At 44.8% G+C, this 23,954-nt stretch overlaps 1 protein-coding gene across 1 annotated transcript in view; it reads right to left on the reverse strand.

The window, feature by feature from the left end:
* LOC139233601 (MAGUK p55 subfamily member 3-like) overlaps positions 1–23,954 on the reverse strand; it is a 72,621-nt gene that overhangs the window by 43,130 nt on the left and 5,537 nt on the right. Inside the window, exons 2-5 of the mRNA XM_070864005.1 lie at positions 19,308–19,426; positions 18,757–18,834; positions 9,733–9,813; positions 2,371–2,508 (exon numbers count right to left, since the gene is read on the reverse strand). Coding sequence (XP_070720106.1) covers positions 2,371–2,508; positions 9,733–9,813; positions 18,757–18,834; positions 19,308–19,426 — 416 coding nt within the window. The remainder of the gene's footprint in view (positions 1–2,370; positions 2,509–9,732; positions 9,814–18,756; positions 18,835–19,307; positions 19,427–23,954) is intronic.

Below are 23,954 nucleotides of genomic sequence, written 5' to 3' on the forward strand. Positions count from 1 at the left end.
GGTGGAGATTCCCTTTTATACCTGAAAGTCCAGGTTAGGAGTGTCTCCCACAAGTTCACCCCTTGTGGTCAGTGTTCTCAAGGTGTACAACTTAGGTCAGCTTATACATGGGTTACAATGATAGTTGAATACATGACAATAACAACTGTGAGCTGTAAAGCTTGTAATTGATGATCAGAGTTTTATACATGTAATAAGCAAAGAAAAGTTGGGCGATTACGATTGAAGCTACAGTTTATCTACAATAAGCAATGAAACGTTGTGCGATGCAGGATTTCAACTGTATTCTTATAATGTAATGGGCAAACACCCATCGGAAGCACACAGGTCCAGCGGGCTACCCAATGCTGTAGCCTGCGCCCCTGGGACCAGAGTGATGCACCACGGAGTGTGGCCACAAGCAGCTAAAATAGACAAGCTGCAGAGCAAGTGATCTCAGGAGGGCAACGGCACCGGTATCGATACCCTGCCCCTGATCGGCTCCACCCGATGGCACCAACCGCCACGAGCCTGAAAGAGCAAACTGCGCTAAGGCGAACCTCCAAACCCCAATGGCACCAAGGCTACATCCAGGAACAAAGGGTCACCTGCAACGGTTCTCCCAATTGGGACTCGGACCAGCCAGGATCCCAAACCAAATGACGCCCAGGCCAGTGAGTTAGCAGTTCCCTGTGCACTGCTGGACGACTGATCCTCTGGGAGCATCAGTGACCCGGGGCGCAGAGAGAGGACAGGGAGGTCACAGGCATCTCGCAACCTGCCCAACACTAGGAGCAACGGCACAGGCCCCGAGAGCAGGCAACTCGAGCCAACCGGGTTCCCACTGCCAGAACCGGGCAACATGCCACCACCAGGCTGCCTGGACACCATCCAGCAGCTCTGCAACTAGCTTGTCCTCACGCACCGGTGCTGACCCCAGCACTGATCCGAAAGATGTACCATCAATATATCTCACCAGTCAAATGTACTTGCCTCACAACTGTACCACAAATGCAATGATGTAAATGCAAATTTCCTTTTCTGGACTTGAATATATATGAATGTATATGAATTTGATGAGCCATCAGCATGATCTACATGTGGGGGGGGGGAAATGAATGTATGTAGCCATGGACACACACATGGATCACACTCAGAACCCGCTGAAGCCCCACTGCATCATCGAACCATCCCAACTGGTAACCACTATCGAAGTTGTGGCAATAAGAACTTGGGGATTAACAGGGAGAGAGCCAAGCCAAAACACAGCCAAGGTGCAAGGGCTATTGGCACTTAAGTCTGGGGAGAGCTAAGCCAGAGTAGATAGTGAAAAGGTATTGGCACAAAAGACTTGGGGGAAAGTGATGTTATATATGTATACTATAGATATACTCTCTGTGTAGTCACTGTTTCGTGGCATAAGACAGAGACTTGTTTACCGGAGGTACCATCAACAAGGTTCACACTGTATACACTATGCTGGCACCACCAGAGGGTGCAACTGGTGGAGGCCCAGGGGTCACCTGTACACCACAGGTTACCAGGTATAAAAGGGAGTCCACCATTTGGTATCCTCACTCTGGACTTATATTAAATGGACTAAGGTCACTACAGTTCAAGTACAATACTTTGCCTCGTGAAGTCATTATCAGAGCATCTAAAGACAGAACAATCCTGTCCACTTCAACATGCTATATCTTATATAGGAGAGAAACTCTCACCTGCCTACACAATTGCAACACATCTAATCCCCATAGCCTCTATTTCTATGGCCTTTCTGAACAAGTTTGCTGAATTAATGCCTATCGGTGTCAAAGGTGAGGACAATATAAACTGCAGACCTTTAAGCAGTGAGTTAAATTAAAACTGCCCCAGTTCATTTAACGATGGATTTATTAAGGACTGCTTTCTCAAGGTAAAAAGGCCATGTTCTTATTTAGTACACCACCCAATCCCCAGAGCATTCAGTGCTTTCATCTTACCATTGCACTTCCACATACATTAAACATTTACATGGTTATAAATTATTACTGTTGAATTAGTAACCATACTTAATAATTCAGTGTGATCATTTTCCAGATTCTCTATAGAGCAAAACGAGAACAATCGTGGCATGGAACAAAGGAGCAGGATACAGCTGATGAAATGCAAGTCTGGACTATGGCTGGTTTTGAGGTTTGCATCAGCCCTTTTGAATAGTACTTATTGAGGTCCCAGACCCAAACTGATGGTGAACTTCCTTCTATGGTCCGACTTCAATCGCATTATCAAACAATTAAAAACATGACTATATGCTCGTACACAAACAAATTTGTTCAAATGTGATGGGCTCTGTTAATTACTTCAAATCAAAATTATTAAGATTCAAAATGTAAGCCTAAATATAAATACCAATGGCTCTTTATTTTTCACAAGACGGACGATCTTCATCGATTCTTCCTCCTCCTCAACTTCTAGGTCATCTGGCATTGGTGGTAGTACAGGGTCAAAGGCCTTGCGTGCAACTGTGTCATGGGCTGAGAGCACAGCCTGTGATTGTTAAACATAATTTAATTTCACATTAGAGCATACAGTATTTCTATCATCATCATCATAGACAGTCCCTTGAAATCGAGGAAGACTTGCTTCCATTCTAAAAGTGGCTGTACAATTCAATGCGGGAATTACAGTCTCTGTCACAGGTAGGGCAGGCAGTGGTTGAAGGAAAGGGTGGGTGGGGAACCTGATTTGCCACACACTCCTTCCGCTGCCTGCTCTTGATTGCTGCATGCTCTCGCGACAAGAGTAGAGATGCTCCGGATGCTCTTCCTCCATTTTGGGCGGTCTTGGGCCAGGGATTCCCAGGTGTCGGTGGGGATGTTGCACTTTATCAAGGAGGCTTTGAGGGTGTCCTTAAAACGTTTCCTCTGCCCACCTGGGGCTCGCTTGCCTTGTAGGAGTTCCGAGTAGAGCGCTTGCTTAGGGAGTCTCGTGTCGGGCATGCGGACAATGTGGCCTGCCCAGCGGAGCTGGTCGAGTGTGGCCAGTGCTTCGATGCTGGGGAGGTTAGCCTGAGCGAGAACACTGACGTTGGTGCGTCTATTCTCCCAGTGGATTTGCAGAATCTTGCGGAGGCAGTGTTGGTGCTACTTTGAAATGTCTGCTGTATATGGTCCACACCTCTGAGCTATATAGTATTTCTATATCTTTATGATCATGTCGTATTTGCCCCTCTGTGTTGTGTGCTGTAGAGGCTCCTAGCAGAACAAGCATTTCTAAGCTCTTACAATATATATATTGAGTCACTTTTATTTCAGAATCACTGATTGTTGATTAAGTTATTAAACCTTTGATGTGGATGTTATTGTGCATCAGTCTCAAAGATCTTGCTGGCATTCACCATTATAATTGCTGTAAAAGATCCACAGACGAATTAAGTACTCTCACAATGGTACCTATTATGTGAAAATAATAGATAGACTGGAACAACTCTGAGCCTGTAATCTCATCCCTGGATTTGTTTGATGGCATTTCATTGTTTGATGTTAATACTTGGGGTTAGAATTGGCGATACGAGTGTGGAGGGAACACTATGGTGTCTGTGTCACAAATGGCTGACCTGCTGAATTTTCCAGGGTGAGACCTTATTAAGCATTCAGAACAAGATCCATGTAATCCGCTGGTGATTACTAGCTGCCTGTTTAAGGGGCAAGATGGCGGGCCCTGCTGCAGTTATTTAAAGAGGAAAGTGTGTAAAGGGAAAAGAGAAAAAGGGTTGCCAACACCCGTTCAGCGGTGTATAGTCTTGCAATAGAGCAGCAAGGCTTCATGATTCAACAGTGGAGGTGCTGCTGGAAGCAGCAGTGCCTGGGACGGTTGCCCTGTATGGCACTCCAGGGAACCTTTCCCATGGGAGCATCGTCCAGTGCCTGGAAAGAGGTGATGCTTGTAGATTTGTATTTGTAGAGCAATAAATCAGGTTTACTTTATTATTACTTTGTTCAAGGATTTTCTTTCTACTAAAAGAAAGACTTCCATTTATATAGCGCCTTTCACGATCACTAGACGTCTCAAAGCACTTTACAGCCAATGAAGTACTTTTGGAGTGTAGTCACTGTTGTAATGGAGGAAACGCAGCAGCCAATTTGCACACAGCAAGCTCCCACAAACGGCAATGTGATAATGATCAGATAATCTGTTTTTGTTATGTTGATTGAGGGATAAATATTGGCCAGGACACCAGCTATTCTTCGAAATAGTGCCATGGGATTATTTACGTTCACTTGAGAGGGCAGTTTAAAGTCTCATCTGAAAGACGGCAGCTCTGACAGTGCAGCACTCCCTCAGCACTGCACTGGAGCATCACCCTGGAGTAGGACTTGAACCTACAACCTTCGGACTCAGAGGCGAGTTTGCTACCCACTGAGCCACAGCTGACACTTTACTGTTGCAGAATAAGGCAGCAAATCTAGGGGTGGGCTTCCCTAGTAGTTGATGAAGTGCTTTGGACAACGTTTCAGGCCAATGCATGCGTGAACAGAAGAACTGTTAGTAAGTGGGCAGGTGCGGCATTCAGGTGAAAGTCTCTTCTATAACAGCTGCTATACTACTCTTTTGTGGTCTTAAATATGTTTCCGCAGCAACATTCTCAGAGTTGTTGCTAGTGCCGTCCTGTGCTGTTGACTGTGGATGACCTCCTCCTCCATCATCTTCTCCATGCGTAGACCTCTTTGGCATCATTTGGAGCATACTGCAGAAATGGCAATCTTCGATGCCATGCCTGCTCTACACGACATCCCTTGATCGAATGAAGCCCACGCGTTGATTTCATATTTACTTCCCAAAAGACACTGGACTCTGCAGCTGACTTAATTGCTGAGATTGTTGGATGGTGAATTTCCTGGTACCTGCACACTCAAATCCTGCTGGTTGCAAAACTATCCTATGGTTTATAATATCATCTAACCCCTGTAATGAGGTCTGCAGTTTCCATCTAAAGTAGGCGTATTGATTTATATCACAGAGCCCGAGTTTGGTCAAACCTAAGTTCCGCCCATTTACCATCGAAAAGAGCGCTAAGATCCTGACGGTACTTCGGGTGGAAGTTTGGTGAAAGAATGGGAAAAAAACCGCCCGGTTTTCTTTGCACACCGATTCTGGGTGGCAGCGGGCGATAGGTCGTGTTATGTAATGATGTGTGTATCATCCTGGTACCTTAAATGTAATGTAAGCACAATGCTACACCACAGAGGGCGCTGTGGTGGGAAACCCTGGAAGTACCTGCAACAGGTGCTATATAAGGCTGACCACCACACCTGAGAGGCACTCTGGAGCTGAACAATAAAGGACGAAGGTCATAACAGTTAGACTTACACCAGACCGTGTGGAGTCAGTGATTTGTGTGCTACATACACCACAGGTCGGATTCTGGGCAGCAAATGCAATCCTCGGCAAAGTAACGCCAAGGATCAAGTCAGGCCCAGTGAGGGGGGAGCGGAAAGAAAAATCTTCAGCAAATAAAAAACAAAACATGACAAAACCTTCAGAGGACCCTATCAAACAAAATCGCTACAAAAGAAATTAAGCAAACCATCTCACTAACCTTTTCTTGCATGGTCTTCATACCTACTGCTCAGGTAAGACCTGTCTCCACGCGGAGGTCGTTTCTCCTGCGGAGGACCGCTCGAATGAATCTTGGGCGGGCGCGGGCGGAGGACTTTTTTCAGCGTTACACGCCGGCGCACACCAGCGGACGCTCCCCAGTGGTCTTTTCAAACCGCCGGAGTGAGGGCCTCAGCAAACTCGCTCCGAGGGGAGAGCGCCGAAAAAGGGAGGCCGCAGAGTTAGCTGGTGGTAGGTTGACCAAATTCGGGCCCACTATCGGTCTTTATCTCACCAGTGAATGATATACAATTGCATGCTTGTTGTGGTGTATGTAGCACACAAATCACTGACTCCACACGGTCTGGTGTAAGTCCAACTGCTGTGACCTTCGTCCTTTATTGTTCAGCTCCAGAGTGCCTCCCAGGTGTGGTGGTCACCCTTATATAGCCTTTGTTACAGGTACTACCAGGGTTTCCCACCGCAGCGCCCTCTGTGGTGTGGTATAGTACTTACAACACATTTAAGGTCTTGGGACGATACACACATCATTACATAACACTTGTATCAGGCATTGCTAGGCCCCAGATAAACCCTGATTGTTTTTGTTTGTTAGTGTATTAGTTATGTTGATTTGCAGTCCAGTTATTAATAAAATCCTGTCAGGATTGCTGGCACTGAGTGACAAGAAATATCACTGTATTGTGGGGGAGAATGCAATACAATTGGATGAAGTTATTCTGGTGCATTAGAGGCTTTGAAAAACACTACACAACACAATTGAATGCAAGAGATTGTTTACATATGTATCTGCGAATTAAGGGAGTACAACTTCGCAGTTTATAAACTATAGAAGTTTGTATGTTACTTTTTCAGGCTTCAGGTATTTTTAGAATGGGCTTTCTCAATGGTCAACCTATAGTGCATTGGTTTGCTAATGTATTTGGCTACAGGATGCTTGGATGTGAGCTTTACATTGTGATTCCCGCATTCTGGCATCAGACTGGCCATTGCTGATCCGACAACTGTCACTCATTTTGTGAAAATGAAACCGATTTTGAAGTATAGTGCTTTGAAAATAAACTCAGCTCCATATAGTTGGATAAATTTGCATTCTGTCTCATTCTTTTTGATTCCAATTGTCAGTCTGAACATTTGCCTGCTGTAGACATCATGGGGCTGAAATTCAAGGTCCGGATAAGGCCTATTACCGCCGTTTTGCGGTGGCCACGCGGCGGAATCGACTGGCCGCCTTGTTGCAGTCGATTGGCCGCCACGACCCAAAATTAATCTCGGAGATTTTTCGGCCTGTTCCCACTTCCACCACCGCTGCTGCCGACCGCCGCAAATGCGTCATCAAAGCGCGCTCCGCTTCTGAACCAATGAAGGGCCTTTGAAGTTAGTTACTGTTGTCATGTAGGTAATGCAGCAACCAATTTGCGTACATTGAGGTGCCGAAAACATCAATGAGAAAAATAACCAGATAATCTGTTTTAATAATGTTGGCTAAAAGATAAATATTGGTCAGGGCGTCACCCCTGATTTTATTTGGAATAGTGCCATGGGGTTTTCACATCTACTTGAGAAGGTAGACAGGGCCTCGGTTTGATGTCTCATCTGAAAAAGACACCTCTGACAGTGGAGCACTCCCTCAGTACTGCACCAAAATGTTAGCCTGGATTATGTGCTGGAGTTGTGGGGGTCTGTAACTCACTGCCTGGAAGGGTGATGGATGCTGAAATCCTCACCACATTTCAAAGGTGCTTGGATGGGCACTTAAAGTGCCGTAACCTTCAGGGTTGCAGACCTAGAGCTGGTAATTGGGATTAGGCTAAATAACCTCTTGTTGGCTGGCGCAGATCCGATGGTAAGTACTGCAGGGGGGGAGAACTTAACACAATCACAATCACTAAGGGGGTGGTACTCAGTAAGATAATGGGACTAAAGGCAGATAAATCCCCTGGACCTGATTTCTTGCATATTAGGGTCTTAAGAGAAGTAGCAGCAGGGATTGTGGATGCATTGCTTGTAATTTACCAAAATTCCCTGGATTCTGGGGAGGTCCCGGCAGATTGGAAAACTGCAAATTTAAAAAGGAGGCAGACAAAAAGCAGGAAACTATAGACCAGTTAGCCTAACATCTGTGGTTAGGAAAATGTTGGAGTCCATTATTAGAGAAGTTGTAGCAGGACATTTGGAAAAGCAAAATTCGGTCAGGGAGAGTCAGCATGGATTTATGAAGGGGAAGTCATGTTTGACAAATTTGCTGGAGTTCTTTGAGGAGGTAACAAACAGGGTGGATAAAGGGGAACCAGTGGATGTGGTGTATTTGGACTTCCAGAAGGCATTTGACAAGGTGCCACATAAAAGGTTACTGCACAAGATAAAAGTTCATGGGGTTGGGGGTAATATATTAGCATGGATAGAGGATTGGCTAACTAACAGAGAACAGAGAGTCTGGATAAATGGTCCATTCTCTGATTGGCAATCAGTAACTAGTGGGGTGCCGCAGGGATCAGTGCTGGGACCCCAACTATTTACAATCTATACTAACGACTTGGAAGAAGGGACTGAGTGTAACGTAGCCAAGTTTGCTGACGATACAAAGATGGGAGGAAAAGCAATGTGTGAGGAGGACACAAAAAATCTGCAAAAGGACATAGACAGTCTAAGTGACTGGGCAAAAATTTGGCAGATGGAGTATAATGTTGGAAAGTGTGAGGTCATGCACTTTGGCAGAAAAAATCAAAGATCAAGTTATTATTTAAATGGAGAAAGATTGCAAAGTGCTGCAGTACAGTGGGACCTGGGGGTACTTGTGCATGAAACACAAAAGGATAGTATGCAGGTACAGCAAGTGATCAGGAAGGCCAATGGTATCTTGGCCTTTATGGCAAAGGGGATGGAGTATAAAAGCAGGGAAGTCTTATTACAGCTATATAAGGTATTGGTGAGGCCACACCTGGAATATTGCGTGTAGTTTTGGTTTCCATATTTACGAAAGGATATACTTGCTTTGGAAGCAGTTCAGAGAAGGTTCACTAGGTTGATTCTGGGGATGAGGGGGGTTGACTTATGAAGAAAGATTGAGTAGGTTGGGCCTCTACTCATTGGAATTCAGAAGAATAAGAGGTGATCTTATCGAAACGTATAAGATTATGAGGGGGCTTGACAAGGTGGATGCAGAGAGGATGTTTCCACTGATGGGGGAGACTAGAACTAGAGGGCACTATCTTAGAATAAGGGGCCGCCCATTTAAAACAGAGGTGAGGAAAAATGCCTTCTCTCAGAGGGTTGTAAATATGTGGAATTTGCTGCCTCAGAGAGCTGTGGAAGCCAGGACATTGAATAAATTTAAGACAAAAATTGACAGTTTCTTAAATGATAAGGGGTTATGAGGAGCAGGCGGGGAAGTGGACCTGAGTCCATGATCAGATCAGCCATGATCTTATTGAATGGCGGAGCAGGCTCGAGGGGCTTATGTTCTTATGTTCTTATGAATACGGCCAAGGTGATCTGCTGGACTAGTTTTGATCGCCTGGATGGGTCGGAGAGCAATTTTCCTGGATTTTTTTCCCCCCAAATTGGCCTGGGTTTTTACCTGGTTTTTGCCCCTCACAGGGGATCACATGGCTCCAGATGGAGTGGAGTGTAAGATGTTTCAGTGCAAGGGGTGTCGCAGTTGTGTGGGGCGGACTGGTTGGGCTGGATGCTCTTTACCTTGCCGCCATTGTTCATTGTTCAAGGTTTATATGTAACCTTCAGGGCTGCTGACCGAGGGCCGTGTGGCTCTTTGTCGGCCGGCGCGGACACGATAGGCCGACATGGCCTCCTTCTGTGCTGTAAATTTCTATGTTCTATGTTTCTATGTTGGACTTGAATCCATGACCTCCTGACTCAGAGGCGAGAGAGTATTACCACTGAGCTAAAGCAGACATCTTGTTCCACATCTTTGAACCGATTTTGCTCTCACCCACTATCTAAGCTTTTTTATAGCAGACAACCTCTATGTTGACTTTGATTATGTGGGCGGATTCCATTAGGAATTAATGACATTGAAGCACAAGATAAAGATTAATTAAATAGTCCAAAGCTAAAAAGGATCATTATTCGTATACAAAAAAGCAGCTTTTTACTAAAATAAAGTGCGGCTACATTGTACAAAATTTTTACCTGAACGTGTGGTTTGGCCAATAAATGCATCAGTTCCCTCATGTCACTGTTGTGTGATCCACTCTGCAACTCCTCTGATATCTGCAAGAAATTGAAATAAAACTATAACAAAGATGTATATAATGACATACATTTATGTTTCATCTTTACACATCTCTCAAAAATGTCTCAAATTCTTGACATACATTGCATTAGAAATACAGTGACCCTGTATAGTGCGCGGCAGTGACCCTATGTAGGGCCAGGGGGTAACAAACGTCAGCTGTTGCTCAGTGGTTAGCATACTTGCCTCTGAGTCAGAAGGTTGTGGGTTCAATTCCCACTACAGGGAAAATGCACATAAATCTAAGCTGACACTCCAGTGCAGTGCTGAGGGAGTGCTGCACTGTCGGAGGTGCTGTCTTTCGGATGAGACGTTAAACCGACACCCCGTCTGCTCTCTCAGGTGGACGTAAAAGATCCCATGGCACTATTTCGAAGAAGAGCAGGGGAGTTATCCCCGGTGTCCTGGCCAATATTTATCCCTCAATCAACATAACAAAAAAAAACAGATTATCTGGTCATTATCACTTTGCTGTTTCTGGGAGCTTGCTGTGCACAAATTGGCTACCGTGTTTCAAAAGTGACTACACTTCAAAAAGTACTTCATTAGCTGTAAAGTGCTTTGAGACGTCCAGTGGTCGTGAATGGCGCTATATAAATGCGCGGGCGTGCAGCTCTCAGGACCTCCAGTGCAGCTGGCTCACTGCATTTCTAATGCAAGAAACTGCATGGCAGTATTTTGAATGTGCTGTGCAGTCCCTTAAAGGAGTCGTACACCCCAAAAAAAAATAAGGGGGAACATTGGTGGTGACCCAATATAATGGCAGGCGATGACCCTATAAAGTGCCAGTTGGTGACCCCATATAGTGCCAGGGGGTGACTCAATGTAGTGTCAAGGGGTGACCCAATATTGTGCCAGGTGGCAAACCTCTTTAGTGTCAGGTGGTGACCTGATATAGTGCCAGGTGGTGACCCCATATAGTGCCAGGTGGTGACCCCATATAGTGCCAGGGGATGACCCAATATAGTGCCAGGTAGTGACCCGATATGGTGCCAGGTGGCAAACCTCTTTAGTATCAGGTGGTGACCCTATATAGAGCCAAGCAGTGACCCTCTTTAGTGCCAGGCATTGAACATATATAGTGCCAGGTGCTAACCCTATATAGTGCAGGCACGATCCTATATAATGCCAGGCTTTGAATGTATATAGTGCCAAGCTCTAACCCTATATAATGCCAGACCCTGACCCTATATAGGGCCAGGCAATCACAATCTCACAAATAACAATGAAAAATAAATCAACTTTTTTAAATTTCCAAATTAATTTTTAGTTAATTTGTTCACTGTGAAGAAAACGTGTAATATGTTACAAATCAACTAAGGACATAGGTTAAATTTTAAAAAGCAATACAAACAGATGTTACATATTTCTGCATGTAGAAAACACACAAGATCTATTTGTATGTAATGCAGTATAAAGGGGGTAAAATTATCCCTTTTTACAGGTCCATTAGCGTCTCCAGGTGTCGCTAATGGGGCAGAAAATTGCACTGCGCCATGCGGGTAATGCCCCATGCTCCGTGCCGTTGCACAAATGGCGCCGATGACATTGCCTTACGCGGCGACCCCCTCGCTGCCCCGCGCCGACTCCTTACTGCCCGCGGGGCAAACTGGATGTCAACGCGAGCTTCACGGGTCACGATGCTGGCCAACATCCGCTCTCGGGATGCACCTTAAATGGAAGACTGCCAGCGTACCGCGCCACCATCTTTACTGGTATGTTGACTCTTGGGTCGGCTCCAGTATGTGATTCCTCGTGTGGTCCGGGCCACCATCGTGCAGCCTGGCACTCGGTTTTGGGTGATGGGCTGCAGACCTGATCCCACACTGCCCCAGTGGCCTAGTGGAGGCCATCAGCGGCCTTGCAGAATGCGAAACTGCCCTCCACTTTAAGCAAAGGGGAGGAGCGTTGAAACATGTCAGCGCTCCGCGGAGCATCCCTGGGACCGCCCCCAAAGGGAGTGAACATGCGAGATTGCGCTCCACTTCCTTTGAGGGGCGGTAAGCCCAATCCAGCGGCGGGGGCAGGGCTTCTACACCACGCGCAGAAAGTTCTGGCTCCAGCTGGTTACCACCCCCAATCGGGGTGAAGGGCAATTTTGCCCCCAAAGATTCTGAGGACGAGAAATTGACCTCCTTAGCACCTCCCGTTACCGCCTCCAGGGGGTGCTAACGGGTCACTAACCACTTACCGACCTTGCGCAGCGAGATGAATTACTCCCGCTAACTTCGGCGGGAGGTTTGCGGCGGCAGTAAGACGTTGCGCCCCGATCGTGACAGCATTGTCGTGTTCGTACGCATCGCCCCAGTAGCGCCCTGGATCCAAACTTTGCCGGGCAAAAACACCGACAGCTGCAGGAGGTGTTGTTCAGGAGGCCGAGAGCTTCGGGGGGGGGGGGTGAAAGTGAAAAGGGAGGTGGCCGAGGTAAGTGCTAACATTTATACAGTGCTGCTTTTCAATTTTTTTCATTCCTCTTCGTCCGCGATTGATCAGCCTGGCACTCTGCTGCAGTGCATCGGGCTGATCAGATCAGGTCAGATCGCGGCTGCCGTCAGGGTGGTCCCAATGCAGAGCCTGTAGCGATGGCCCTTCCCTCTAAGAGAGGGGAGGAGCCCCGGAACATGACCCAGTGTGCAATCCTACCGCCACGCCTGCATCCTGTAGCGCTCCAGTTCCTTCCTGGAGTGCAAACACCAAATGTTTTAAAAGTTGGGAATCATTAGCATCTGTCGCTAATGATTCCCAGTTTTCAAAAGTTCTCACCCTAATTGATCCTCCTGTGTTTTCCATATACTCTTCAAAAAGTTTATATTGAGCGCGGCTGCCTGAAGCTGAAGATGGCTGACACCCAAGACAAGGATCATCGGCTGTCATGGCACCTCATGAAAAATCCAGTTTATAATTTTAACAGGCTTAATATTACTTTGAATTTTCATCAATATGAAGGCAACAAAAGGTTAAAATTGAGTAGCTGTCACCAGAGTGACATACACCAGACTGATTCCTGGGATAGCTGGTCTGATATATGAGGAGAGACTGGATCTGTCCTTGGACCTGTCTTCACGAAGGAAGACACAAATAACCTTCCGGAAATACTAGGGGTTCGAGGGTCTAGCGAAAAGGAGGAACTGAAGGAAATCCTTATTAGTCAGGAAATTGTGTTAGGGAAATTGATGGGATTGAAGGTCAATAAATCCCCGGGGCCTGATAGTCTTCATCCCAGAGTACTTAAGGAAGTGGCCCTAGAAATAGTGGATGCATTTTCCAACATTCTATTGACTCTGGATCAGTTCCTATGGACTGGAGGGTAGCTAATGTAACCCCACTTTTTAAAAAAAGGAGGGAGAGAGAAAACAAGGAATTATAGACCAGTTAGCCTGACATTGGTGGTGGGGAAAATGTTGGAATCAATTATTAAAGATGAAATAGCAGCGCGTTTGAAAAGTAGTGACAGGATCGGTCCAAGTCAGCAGGGATTTATGAAAGGGAAATCATGCTTGACAAATCTTGTAGAATTTTTTCAGGATGTACCTAGTAGAGTGGACAAGTGAGAACCAGTGGATGTGGTGTATTTGGACTTTCAAAAGGCTTTTGACAAGGTCCCACACGAGATTAGTGTGCAAAATTAAAGCACATGATATTGGGGGTAATCTATTGACGTGGATAGAAAACTGGTTAGCAGACAGGAAGCAGAAAGTCAGAATAAACGGGTCCTTTTCAGAATTGCAGGCAGTGACCAGTGGGGTGCCACAGCTATTTACCATATACATTAATGATTTGGATGAGGGAATTGAGTGTAATATCTCCAAGTTTGCAGATGACACTAAGCTGGGTGACGGTGTGAGCTGTGAGGAGGATGCTAAGAGATTGCATGGTGACTTGGGCAGGTTAGGTGAGTGGGCAAATGCATGGCAGATGCAGTATAATGTGGATAAATGTGAGGTTATCCACTTTGGTGGCAAAAACATGAATACAGAATATTATCTGAATGGTGACAGATTAGGAAAAGGGGAGGTGCAACGAGACGTGGGTGTCATAGTATATCAGTCATTGAAGGTTGGCATGCAGGTACAGCAGGCGGTGAAGAAGGCAAATGGCATGTCGACTTTCATAGCTAGAGGATTTGAGTATAGGAGCAGGGAGGTCTTACTGCAGTTGTATAGAGCCTTGGTGAGGCCTCACCTGGAATATTGTGTTCAATTTTTTTCTCCTAATCTGAGGAAGGACATTCTTGCTATTGAGGGAGTACAGAGAAGGTTCACCAGACTGATTCTCGGGATGGCAGGACTGACATATGAGGAGGGACTGGATCAACTGGGCTTGTATCCACTGGAGTTTAGAAGAATGAGAGAGAATCTCATAGAAATATATAAAATTCTGATGGGATTGGACAGGTTAGAGGCAGGAAGAATGTTCCCGTTGCTGGCAAGTTCCAGAACCGGGGTCACAGTCTAAGAATAATGGGTAAGCCATTTAGGACCGAGATGAGGAGGAACTTCTTCACTCAGAGAGTGGTTAACCTGTGGAATTCTCTACCGCAGAAAGTTGTTGAGGCCAGTTCCTTAGATATATTCAAAAGGGAGTTAGATATGGCCCTTACGGCCAAAGGGATCAAGGGGTATGGAGAGAAAGCAGGAAAGGGGTACTGAGGTGAATGATCAACCATGATCTTATTGAATGGTGGTGCAGGCTCAAAGGGCCGGATGGCCTACTCCTGCGCCTGTTTTCTATGTTTCTATGTTTGTCTTCGTGTTTTTGACATGACCCCTTTAAAGCTGTAATCTACAAAGTGGGTCCAATAAATTGGGAAACGGGCACCTGGCCTGCCAAGTCTTCTTATGAAGCATTGAGCCTAGTATTTTTGGCAGGCTTACCATGGTTCTTTTCGATTCAATGTGATTTGCGCTAGAATTTTCATCAATGTGAAGGTAACAAAGAGATAAAATTGAGCTGCTGTCACCAGAGTGACATACAGAAAACCCATAGAAAAAAATATGTAAAAAGAGAAATCAGTAGATAAGAAAAGCATGTTATTCCCTAACAGCAGAATTCTAATTTTCCTTTTATCTTGACTATAGTTATCTAACAGAAGTTTCATCCTTTTTTACCAAACTGAAGTAATACAATGTTGACAACAAAGTGAAAACAAACTGGAGAAAAACACATTTAGGTAAGGGCAGTATAATGTCTTTGCTTCATAGGCTCTTGGCTTAAGAATTCATAGCAACACATTGCTCTTAAGAACTATTTATTAGCAAAGGTTTAACAAGCACACTACACATTATCATTCATCCACCAGGCTCACAACCACCTGCCTCATTGGGTATCCTCTGAACCCAACTGGCTAAGCCACTCACAACTCAACAGCTCTACAACTATTTTTGTAAAACATAAACTCAAGTGCCCCCTTATTAAAGGGGCATTAGAACCGACAAATTAACAAATGACTACTCACAGGTGCATATATTACAGGCAGTCTCCCGAACTTTTTCTATAAAATTACCATCAGCTCCTTCTCTGGTGAGGATTGGTTCTTCTTCAAATTCTAGCTTTCCATTTTTCATTCAGTGGTATGAAAGGCCATAAGGCTTGTTAAGAACAGGGAAAAACGAGTTGGCCCAACCAGCCTGTCACTGTTTGCTCAATCTGAGTGTTGCTGAGAATTGTGATTCACTCACAAGCTTTCTAAGTGTTTATATTTCTGAATGAATCACAAGCATTGAAGAAACTATAACCGGCAAGTGTTGGCAACAGTGGTATTCCAGCCCCATCCATCAGCCTTCTCACCATACCCTTCAATCCCGCAAACATATCTAATTACCTCTTGAATTAATTTTACTGCCCGCTTCAATGGCCCAGATTTGTAAATAAGAGACTAATTGATTTGTAATTGCATTTGTCTTAGTGTATTCATGGTATAACATAAGCCGTTAGCATCATAGAGTAATTATAGGATTTTACAGCTTGTATTCATGGTGGTTTTAAATAGGAAACAATGTACATGTCATGGTCACTTGTCTCTTTAATACTGTTTATTTGCCACATTCTTGATTTGATCTAATTTGAATGTAATAAAAATCTAATGTCTGGTACCAAAGAAGTTATATCGTGGAGTCTATTTATAATGAGTGATCTATAGGAAATACGATTTATATATAATATATGCTGGAAATATTTAGCAGGTCAAGCAGAATCTGTGGCGAGAGAAAGAGAGTTAACGTTTCAGGTCGATGACCCTTTGTCAGAACTCTGTTCCCTGTTTCTCTCTCCACAGACACCTGTTGAGTCGTTCCAGCATTTTCTGTTTTTATTTCAGATTTCCAGCATCGGCACTATTTCGCTTTTGTATTAGGATTTATATATATTTTAAGAAAGAGAATCAAACATTCTATTTTATTTATGATGCAACTAAATAAAACAGTTCTCCTGTTCATAATGATCTACTGCCCAGTTATAGTGTAACTCTGATGACCTTACATTACTTAGCTCGCTAGCAGCAGTGGAATAAAGCCCCCGATCAATAACACTGGTGCTTCCAGTCATAAAGTATTTCCCCTTGCCACTTACTGAATCACTTCATTACACTTGCGAGAAGTGCTTTTCCCTAGTTTTAGTTCCAGGAAGAGGTTATCCCACTTTGTAACTCAATCCCAGTTCGCTATATCTCTATCTGATTGGTTGAGTTTCGGCTCTTGCTTATTTCAAATTCTTTTTACAATGTTTCTTCTTCCTCCTTCCTCTTTTCTTATGAGTTTGCGTTTCTGAGGCAAGAGGAAAGAAATTCTAATTTCTTTTCCTATTCAGTGGTTTTGAAAATTGGGTTGTCTTTTTGCTCGATAAGTGATGATGCAGCTCTGCCCTGGATCTGTCTCTAATTTAATTTCAATTCTCTACACTATCCACTGTTCACTCAGCCACTTCCTGACTTAATGAACCCCTTATAGGGGCCAAGTTGCGGCCTGAGTTGCTCCTGTTTTTTTGGAGCAACTGGTTTAGAATGGAGTATCTTAGAAATTGCAATTCTCGGCATTTAGTTTGCTCCAGTTCTAGTCAGTTAGAACAGTTTCAGTTTGGAACAGATTTTCTTTTTCAAAAGGGGGCGTGTCCGGCCACTTACACCCGTTTTGAAAGTTTAGGCAGTGAAAACATACTCCAAACTAACTTAGAATGGAGTAAGTGTAGATTTTTGTACGCTCAGAAAAACCTTGTCTACACTTAGAAAATCAGGCGTAGGTTACAAATCAGGCGTAGGGAAGGGAGGGGGCGAGGGGGTTTAAAGGGAAGTTTACAAACATTAAACACTTCAGTTTTACAAATAAAGAGCCATCATCAATAATAAATGATAAATACATCAATAAATCAACCAATAAATCAATCCAAAAAAATTAATAAAAAATTAAAAAAATTAAAAAATCAATAAATAAAACATTTTCTACTTAGCAACTGCAGCACCGGGAGTCCTCCAACAGCATGCTGGGACGGCCCCCCCAGGGTGTCCCTGTCAGTGTCTCTCACTCTCTGTCTGTCAGTGTCTGTGTTTCTGACAGCGGGGGGAGGGGGAGGAGGGGGGGGTAAGGGAGGGGTGGGAGCAGGAGAGGAGAGGGGAGGGGGAGCAGGAGGAGGAGGAGGAGGAGGAGGGGGGAGGAGAAGAGGGGTAGGAGAGGGGGGGAAGGAGAAGTGGGAGGAGGGGGGAGGGAGGGAAGGAGAGAGGAGGGGAGGGAGGGAGGGAGACAAGGAGGCTGAACGGCCGGGCCCAAGACTTCGGGCTGGATTTACAGGTAGGTGGCATCGAGTTTTGGGTCTTGGGTCCCGAGTCCGGGGGTGGGGGGGTCGCGGAGATCGGGGGCGGGGGGAGGGGGTCGCGGCGATCGGGGGGGGGGGGTCGCTGAGATCAGGGGGGAGAGAGTCGCGGAGGTCGGCAGGGGGCAAGAGTCGCGGAGGTCGGGGGGGGGGAACGGAAGTCGGGTCGGGTCCCTGGGAGGAGGGGGGGAGCGGAGATCGGGTCCCTGGGGAGGGCGGGTGCGGAAGTCGGGTCGCCGGGGCGGGGTGGGGAGAGCGGGGGTTGGGTCGGGTTGGGTCCGGGGAGCAGGAGTCAAGTCCGGTCGGGTGGGAGGTGAGCCTTATTCACGCAGCCCCAGTGAGGCCATTCGGCCAGGGCTAAGGGCTGCGTGCTTCGGGCCCCTCCCACAGCTTTGGGCGCCTGGAGCTACTGCACATGCGCGCCCACTGTAGCGCGCATGTGCAGAGGTCCCAGCACTGTTTTCAGCGCAGGGACCTGGCTTCGCCCCCCCACAGCTCATGCTGCGCCGCGCCCAGCTCCAGAGGTCCTGCAGGGAGCCGGAGAATAGGTGAGTTTTTTTCAGGCGCACTTTGTGGCGCGAAAAACAGGCATCCAGGTCCGGGCTGTGCCGTTTTAGGCGCGGCCCGAAACTTGGGCCCATTGTTACGTTATTTAAGGCAAATTAAATTTCACTTTAAAGCGAATTTTGCTGTAGTGCTGGAAAAGTTGCTACTAATATGATTCATTTTCTGCACTTAATATGAGGCATGAAAATATGGTCAATGTACTATAACAAGTGAAAACAAATCAGTCTTTGTACTGTACCAACGGTGGGCATGGTATTGAGCAGCAAGGGTGATCCTGTGTAGCTTAATTTTGCCTTTATAAGTTCAGTATTACCAACAGGATAACTGTTGATAATCGTGAACAGGACTTGGTCTACTACTGATAGTGTCACATCCTACTGACCAATGCAGTGCGGAAAAATATCATGCTCTCGCACTGTAAGCGAATCATCCTGTGCATCTCAAAATTGCTTATAGTAGAATCATTTTCCAATGCAACCATGCGCACAGTGTTACCCTGAGGAGTGACATTTTCCTAATGCCGAGCACCCAGACTTCTGATTGTCGCTACTTACATCCTCCGCTAAAGCTGCTGCACTGTGCAGGGCTGGGGAGGGGCCTTGCCTGACAAACTGCCGGAGCTTCTGATGAATCTGTAATGGAAACAGAGACTATTTACCCAACCTTTAATCCATCCAGGCGAAGCTTTGATTAAATGAACTGCAGAGAAAAAAAACTGGGCTGCGGGGGTAAATTTTCAACACTTGCTGCCCAGCCATAAAAATGGTATTCTGATGCGTTCAGTGATAAAGCACATATCTCAGTAATGCATATATGTTGACTTGTGTGTAATAAAAACAGACAGAATTAAATTATGTTATAATGTAAGCCATCACATCCAATAGCTACTGTGGATCAGTTTACGGTGTGTTGCAGTCAATATTATTCTGCACTCTGCTTTCATTCAGGTCTACATGAAACAAATACCAATGCGGTTTCCATTTATTCCCACAAATCTTAAACTACTTCTCCCTGAAGCCAGGGTGAGCAGGGTGTTTTATGTTACAGTACAACATGGTCGATGTATAGCTCTGTGGTCTGTACTACACCATCTGCAATACTATACCTTCAAGAGTGAGTTGAAACTATTTTCGCTGAAGACTTCTGTAAGGAAGCCGATTTCTGCTGTGAGATTGGCATCTGGTCTTAGCTGTGCTGTCAGAAGAGCCAGTACCTCATGTAATCCTGCACAGAAAACATCACAGTCATACCTTTGGGACTGTCACAGAAAATCCCACATTGATACCCTATGGAACTGTCACAGAAAACATCACATTGAGACCCTATGGGACTGCCGAGTGTTTTAGCCTTGACTTCTTGACTGTTGGGCATTATTTTGAATTTTCTGTTATTTAGTAGACCGAGCAAAGCATTTGGGACCATATGGCTTTGCCCATAATCCTAAATGTTATAAAGGGATATGGCTGTACATTTACCTTGAGTCAACCTTTGTTTCACTGATTTAGATTCCGCATGGCAGCAGATACTTTGGCCGCAAAAATCTATGGACTACAATCCTGGTGGTTACACCTGTGCCCGCCAGTGCCCTTCTGCCAGAGTGTGTGGGATCACCAGGCGGGAACCTAATTGTCAGAGGGCTGGCTGGCACCCTCACCCCTGTGGACACTATTCTGGTGTCTGCCTGCCCCATACAGCCAGAAAAACAGGTATCCGCCTACCCGTTGGGGAGGAACATTATTCAGGTCACCACAGACTCCATGTTGACCCCGCCCTCCCTTCCTCCCATCATGCAAAGGGTCTGAAAAAGTACCAGTATTTCTTTTGTTCGGGTCTAGACCGCTTTTCTAGTCTGGACGTGCCCCCCACCCATACTTGTACCCAGCGGTGTGCCTCATTTCTCATGGCCTATCATGCTGAGTCTTGACTTCGGTGGGGGAATGAGAACGCTATGTATAGAGAGTTTCTGTATCCTTGGCACCATGGGCCTTGTATAGGGCATGTGGGAGTTCCATCCCTTCCTAGTCTGATCAGGAATTCCCAGATTCAGAGGGAACCCGGAGTAACTGAATCCTGCCTTTTCCTGTGGGTTTTATTCGAGTTATGGCAGGAGTCCAGTGGAACCCCCCAAGGAAATTTGGGATTTTTGTATATAAAAGCTGTCTTTCAGATAAGACGTTAAACTGTCTGCTCTCTCAGGTGGACGTAAAAGATCCCATGGCACTTGTTCGAAGAAGAGCAGGAGAGTTATCCCCAGTGTCCTGGCCAATATTTATCCCTCAATCAACTTAACAAAAAAAACAGATTAACTGGTCATTATCACATAGCTGTTTGTGGAAGTTTGCTGTATGCAATCTGATTGCTGCGTTTCCCACATTACAACAGTGACTACGCTCCAAAAGTATTTAATTGGCTGTAAAGTGCATTGAGACATCCGGTGGTAGGGAAAAGCTATATAAATGCAAACGTTGGAATAAAAACAGAAAATGTTGGAAATCTCAATGTGTCAGGCAGCATCTGTGGAGAGAAAGGAGAGTTAACGTTTCGGGTCGATGGCCCTTCGTCAGAACTGGAGAGTGTTCGGAAAGAACAGATTCTTAACCAGCACTGAAAGGGGGAGGGGGAGAAAGAACAAAAGCAAAGGTCGGTGCTAGGGTGGAAGACAGGAGAGATTAGAGAGACAACGTGAACTCTGCTTTCTCTCCACAGGTGCTGCCTGACCCGCTGGGATTTCCAGCATTTTCTGTTTTTATTCCAGATTCCAGCATCCATGGTATTTTGCTTTTATGCTATATAAATGTAAGTCTTCCTTTCCTTTCCTTATAACTCCAGTTATGTGATGAATATGAAATGCTGTGCATTATCCACTTTCACCATTCATAACGCCAAAAGAATTTCATAGTATCACGTCAGCTGGACACTAAACATTTGCTTCAGGGCTTTCTTTAAACAGCAGCAGACAAGGGGTAACTGAGAGATACCTGTAAGTGTATAGGTTTCTGACTTCCCCCTACTAACATTTATGAATTAATGATTATTCAATAAAATACTCTTCCTCTTTAAATCAAAACAATATATTTATTAAAGTGCTTCTATTTCAGACAGGAATATTTGCAGTTCCAAAAATGGATTCCAATTTTGGGAATAATATGAATGGGCCCTATTTAGATTCCATAATTCTCATTTCCAACATGGTGGTCTATTGCAAGTCTCCTGCAATCATTTCAATCATCATGAACTGTGTGATTTACATGAAGTGTGATTATAGAATCATAGAATAGTACAGCTTAGAAGGCCCATCGAGTCTGTGCCGGCTCTTTTGAAGAGCAATCCAGTTTGTCTCACTCTCCTGCTTTCCTCATATCCCTGCAATTTTTTTCTCCTGCAAGTATTTATCCAATTCCCTTTTGAAGGCTACTATTGACTCTGTATCCACCACCCTATCAGGCAGTGCATTCCAAATCCTAACCACTCATTGCGTAAAAAAGTTTCCCCTCATATCACCTTTGGTTCATTTGCCAATCACCTTAAATCTGTGACCTCTGGTTAGCGACCTTCAGTCATTGGAAACAGTTTCTCTGTATTTACTCTATTTAAACCCGTCATGATTTTAAACACCTCCATCAAATCTCCTCTTAGCGTTCTCTGCTCTAAGGAGAACAATTGACTGATAGGGAACTTAAGTACAGTGAAACATAGAAACATAGAAAATAGGTGCAGGAGTAGGCCATCCGGCCCTTTGAGCCTGCACCACCATTCAATAAGATCATGGCTGATCATTCACCTCAGTACCCCTTTCCTGCTTTCTCTCCATACCCCTTGATCCCTTTAGCCGTAAGGGCTATATCCAACTCCCTCTTGAATATATCTAACGAACTGGCATCAACAACTCACTGCGGTAGAGAATTCCACAGGTTAACAACTCTCTGAGTGAAGAAGTTTCTCCTCATCTCGGTCCTAAATGGCTTACCCCTTATGCTTAGACTGTGACCCCTGGTTCTGGACTTCCCCAACATCGGGAACATTCTTCCTGCATCTAACCGGTCCAGTCCCGTCAGAATTTCATATGTTTCTATGAGATCCCCTCTCATTCTTCTAAACTCCAGTAAATACAGGCCCAGTTGATCCAATCTCTCCTCATATGTCAGTCCTGCCATCCCGGGAATCAGTCTGATGAACCTTCGCTGAACTCCCTCAATAGCAAGAATGTCCTTCCTCAGATTAGGAGACCAAAACTGAACACAATATTCCAGGTGAGGCCTCACCAAGGCCCTGTACAATTGCATTATGACCTCCCTGCTCCTATACTCAAATCCCCTAGCTATGAAGGCCAACATGCCATTTTCCTTCTTCACCGCCTGCTGCACCTGCATGCCAACCTTCAATGACTGATGTATCATGATACCCAGGTCTCGTTGCACCTCCCCTTTTCCTAATCAGCTGCCATTCCAGTCTCTTAATTTCTAAACCATATCATTGAATGAAACAGTGCTACACATCATTGACTGTGAGGTGCTTTCAGATGTCCTGAGGAAATGCAAGGTGCGATATAAATATAAGTTATTTATTTATAACACAATTGAAAAAGTTGGGCCGTAATTTGAAGCTTCTCTGGATGTGTATGATGTGCGCACGCACCAGAAGAGGCCCTGCAGGTTCCGCATTTAGGCATGCGAAGCACAGGTGCCTAAACCCCGCACTTGCGATAGGTCCGGGAAAAGGACCTCACGGGCGGAGATTTGGGCTATTTGCCCAACTCCTGCGCAGCGAATGTCCTTCAAACGCTTACACCTGGTAAAACTATTGCTTTTACCAGCGTAAGAGTTTTAAAAGATAGAAAAAATATTTTTTTTTAACTTATTTTTATATTAAAAACCCTGCCCATGAAGATAAGTTTTTGGTTAACACTATTAAAACATTTTTTTTTAAATTTCAAAAAAATATATATTTTTTATAAAACATTGAATTTAATTTAAATTCTATTACTTAAAAAAAGTGATTGTTCTGTTTATTTATGTGTGCAGTTTTTTTGTTGTTAGGGATAATCTCATTGATAGTAATGGGAGCTCGGAGCTCAGTTACAGGAAGCCGCTGGGAGCGTTACATTTGTTGTTATTTGTTCAGTATGTAGTCAATTTTAGATTGGGTTCACAACCTAAAAAATGAGTGCAATCCAAAGGATTAGTAGATAGGCTTTAAATCACTCTTTGAATCAAAGAATGCATCAATTTTAAGTTGAGCTTACTGTTTACTGTAACCGAACTCAAGTTTGCTGCTTTCTGCATTACATCCAATGTTGAGTAACATTACTCCCTCAGCAAATCTAGCCTCAGCAAACAAGATATGATAAAAAGATTTGCTGAAAATTTTTTAAGCGTATATGAAGATTACACGGGATAAATTCCTCACATCTAGCCATGTTGCTGAGACAGCTACTGAAGCTATCTCCATGGTTCATGGTGACATTGCTGTTGGTTACAGCTGAGGTGGCTGTACTGCAATTGTTATCATAATTGCATACTTCTGCATCATCCCCAATGGGATGACAGTGCCCTTTTATGGTAAAGGAACTAGTCATGCTAATTAGATGCTTCATTTATGTCCCTTAAGCTATTAACAATAACTCTAAGCTGAGTCTGTGGGGAGAAAATTACTGAACAGTATCACTGAGTATGTGTCTACTGATCAACATACATCTTTGAAGCATAAACAGTTTCTTGCTAATTTATTGCTGAGTTGTTCCAGTTAATATTTG

This window comes from Pristiophorus japonicus, chromosome 21, assembly GCF_044704955.1.
Source record: "Pristiophorus japonicus isolate sPriJap1 chromosome 21, sPriJap1.hap1, whole genome shotgun sequence".
NCBI classification, from domain to species: Eukaryota; Metazoa; Chordata; class Chondrichthyes; family Pristiophoridae; genus Pristiophorus; species Pristiophorus japonicus.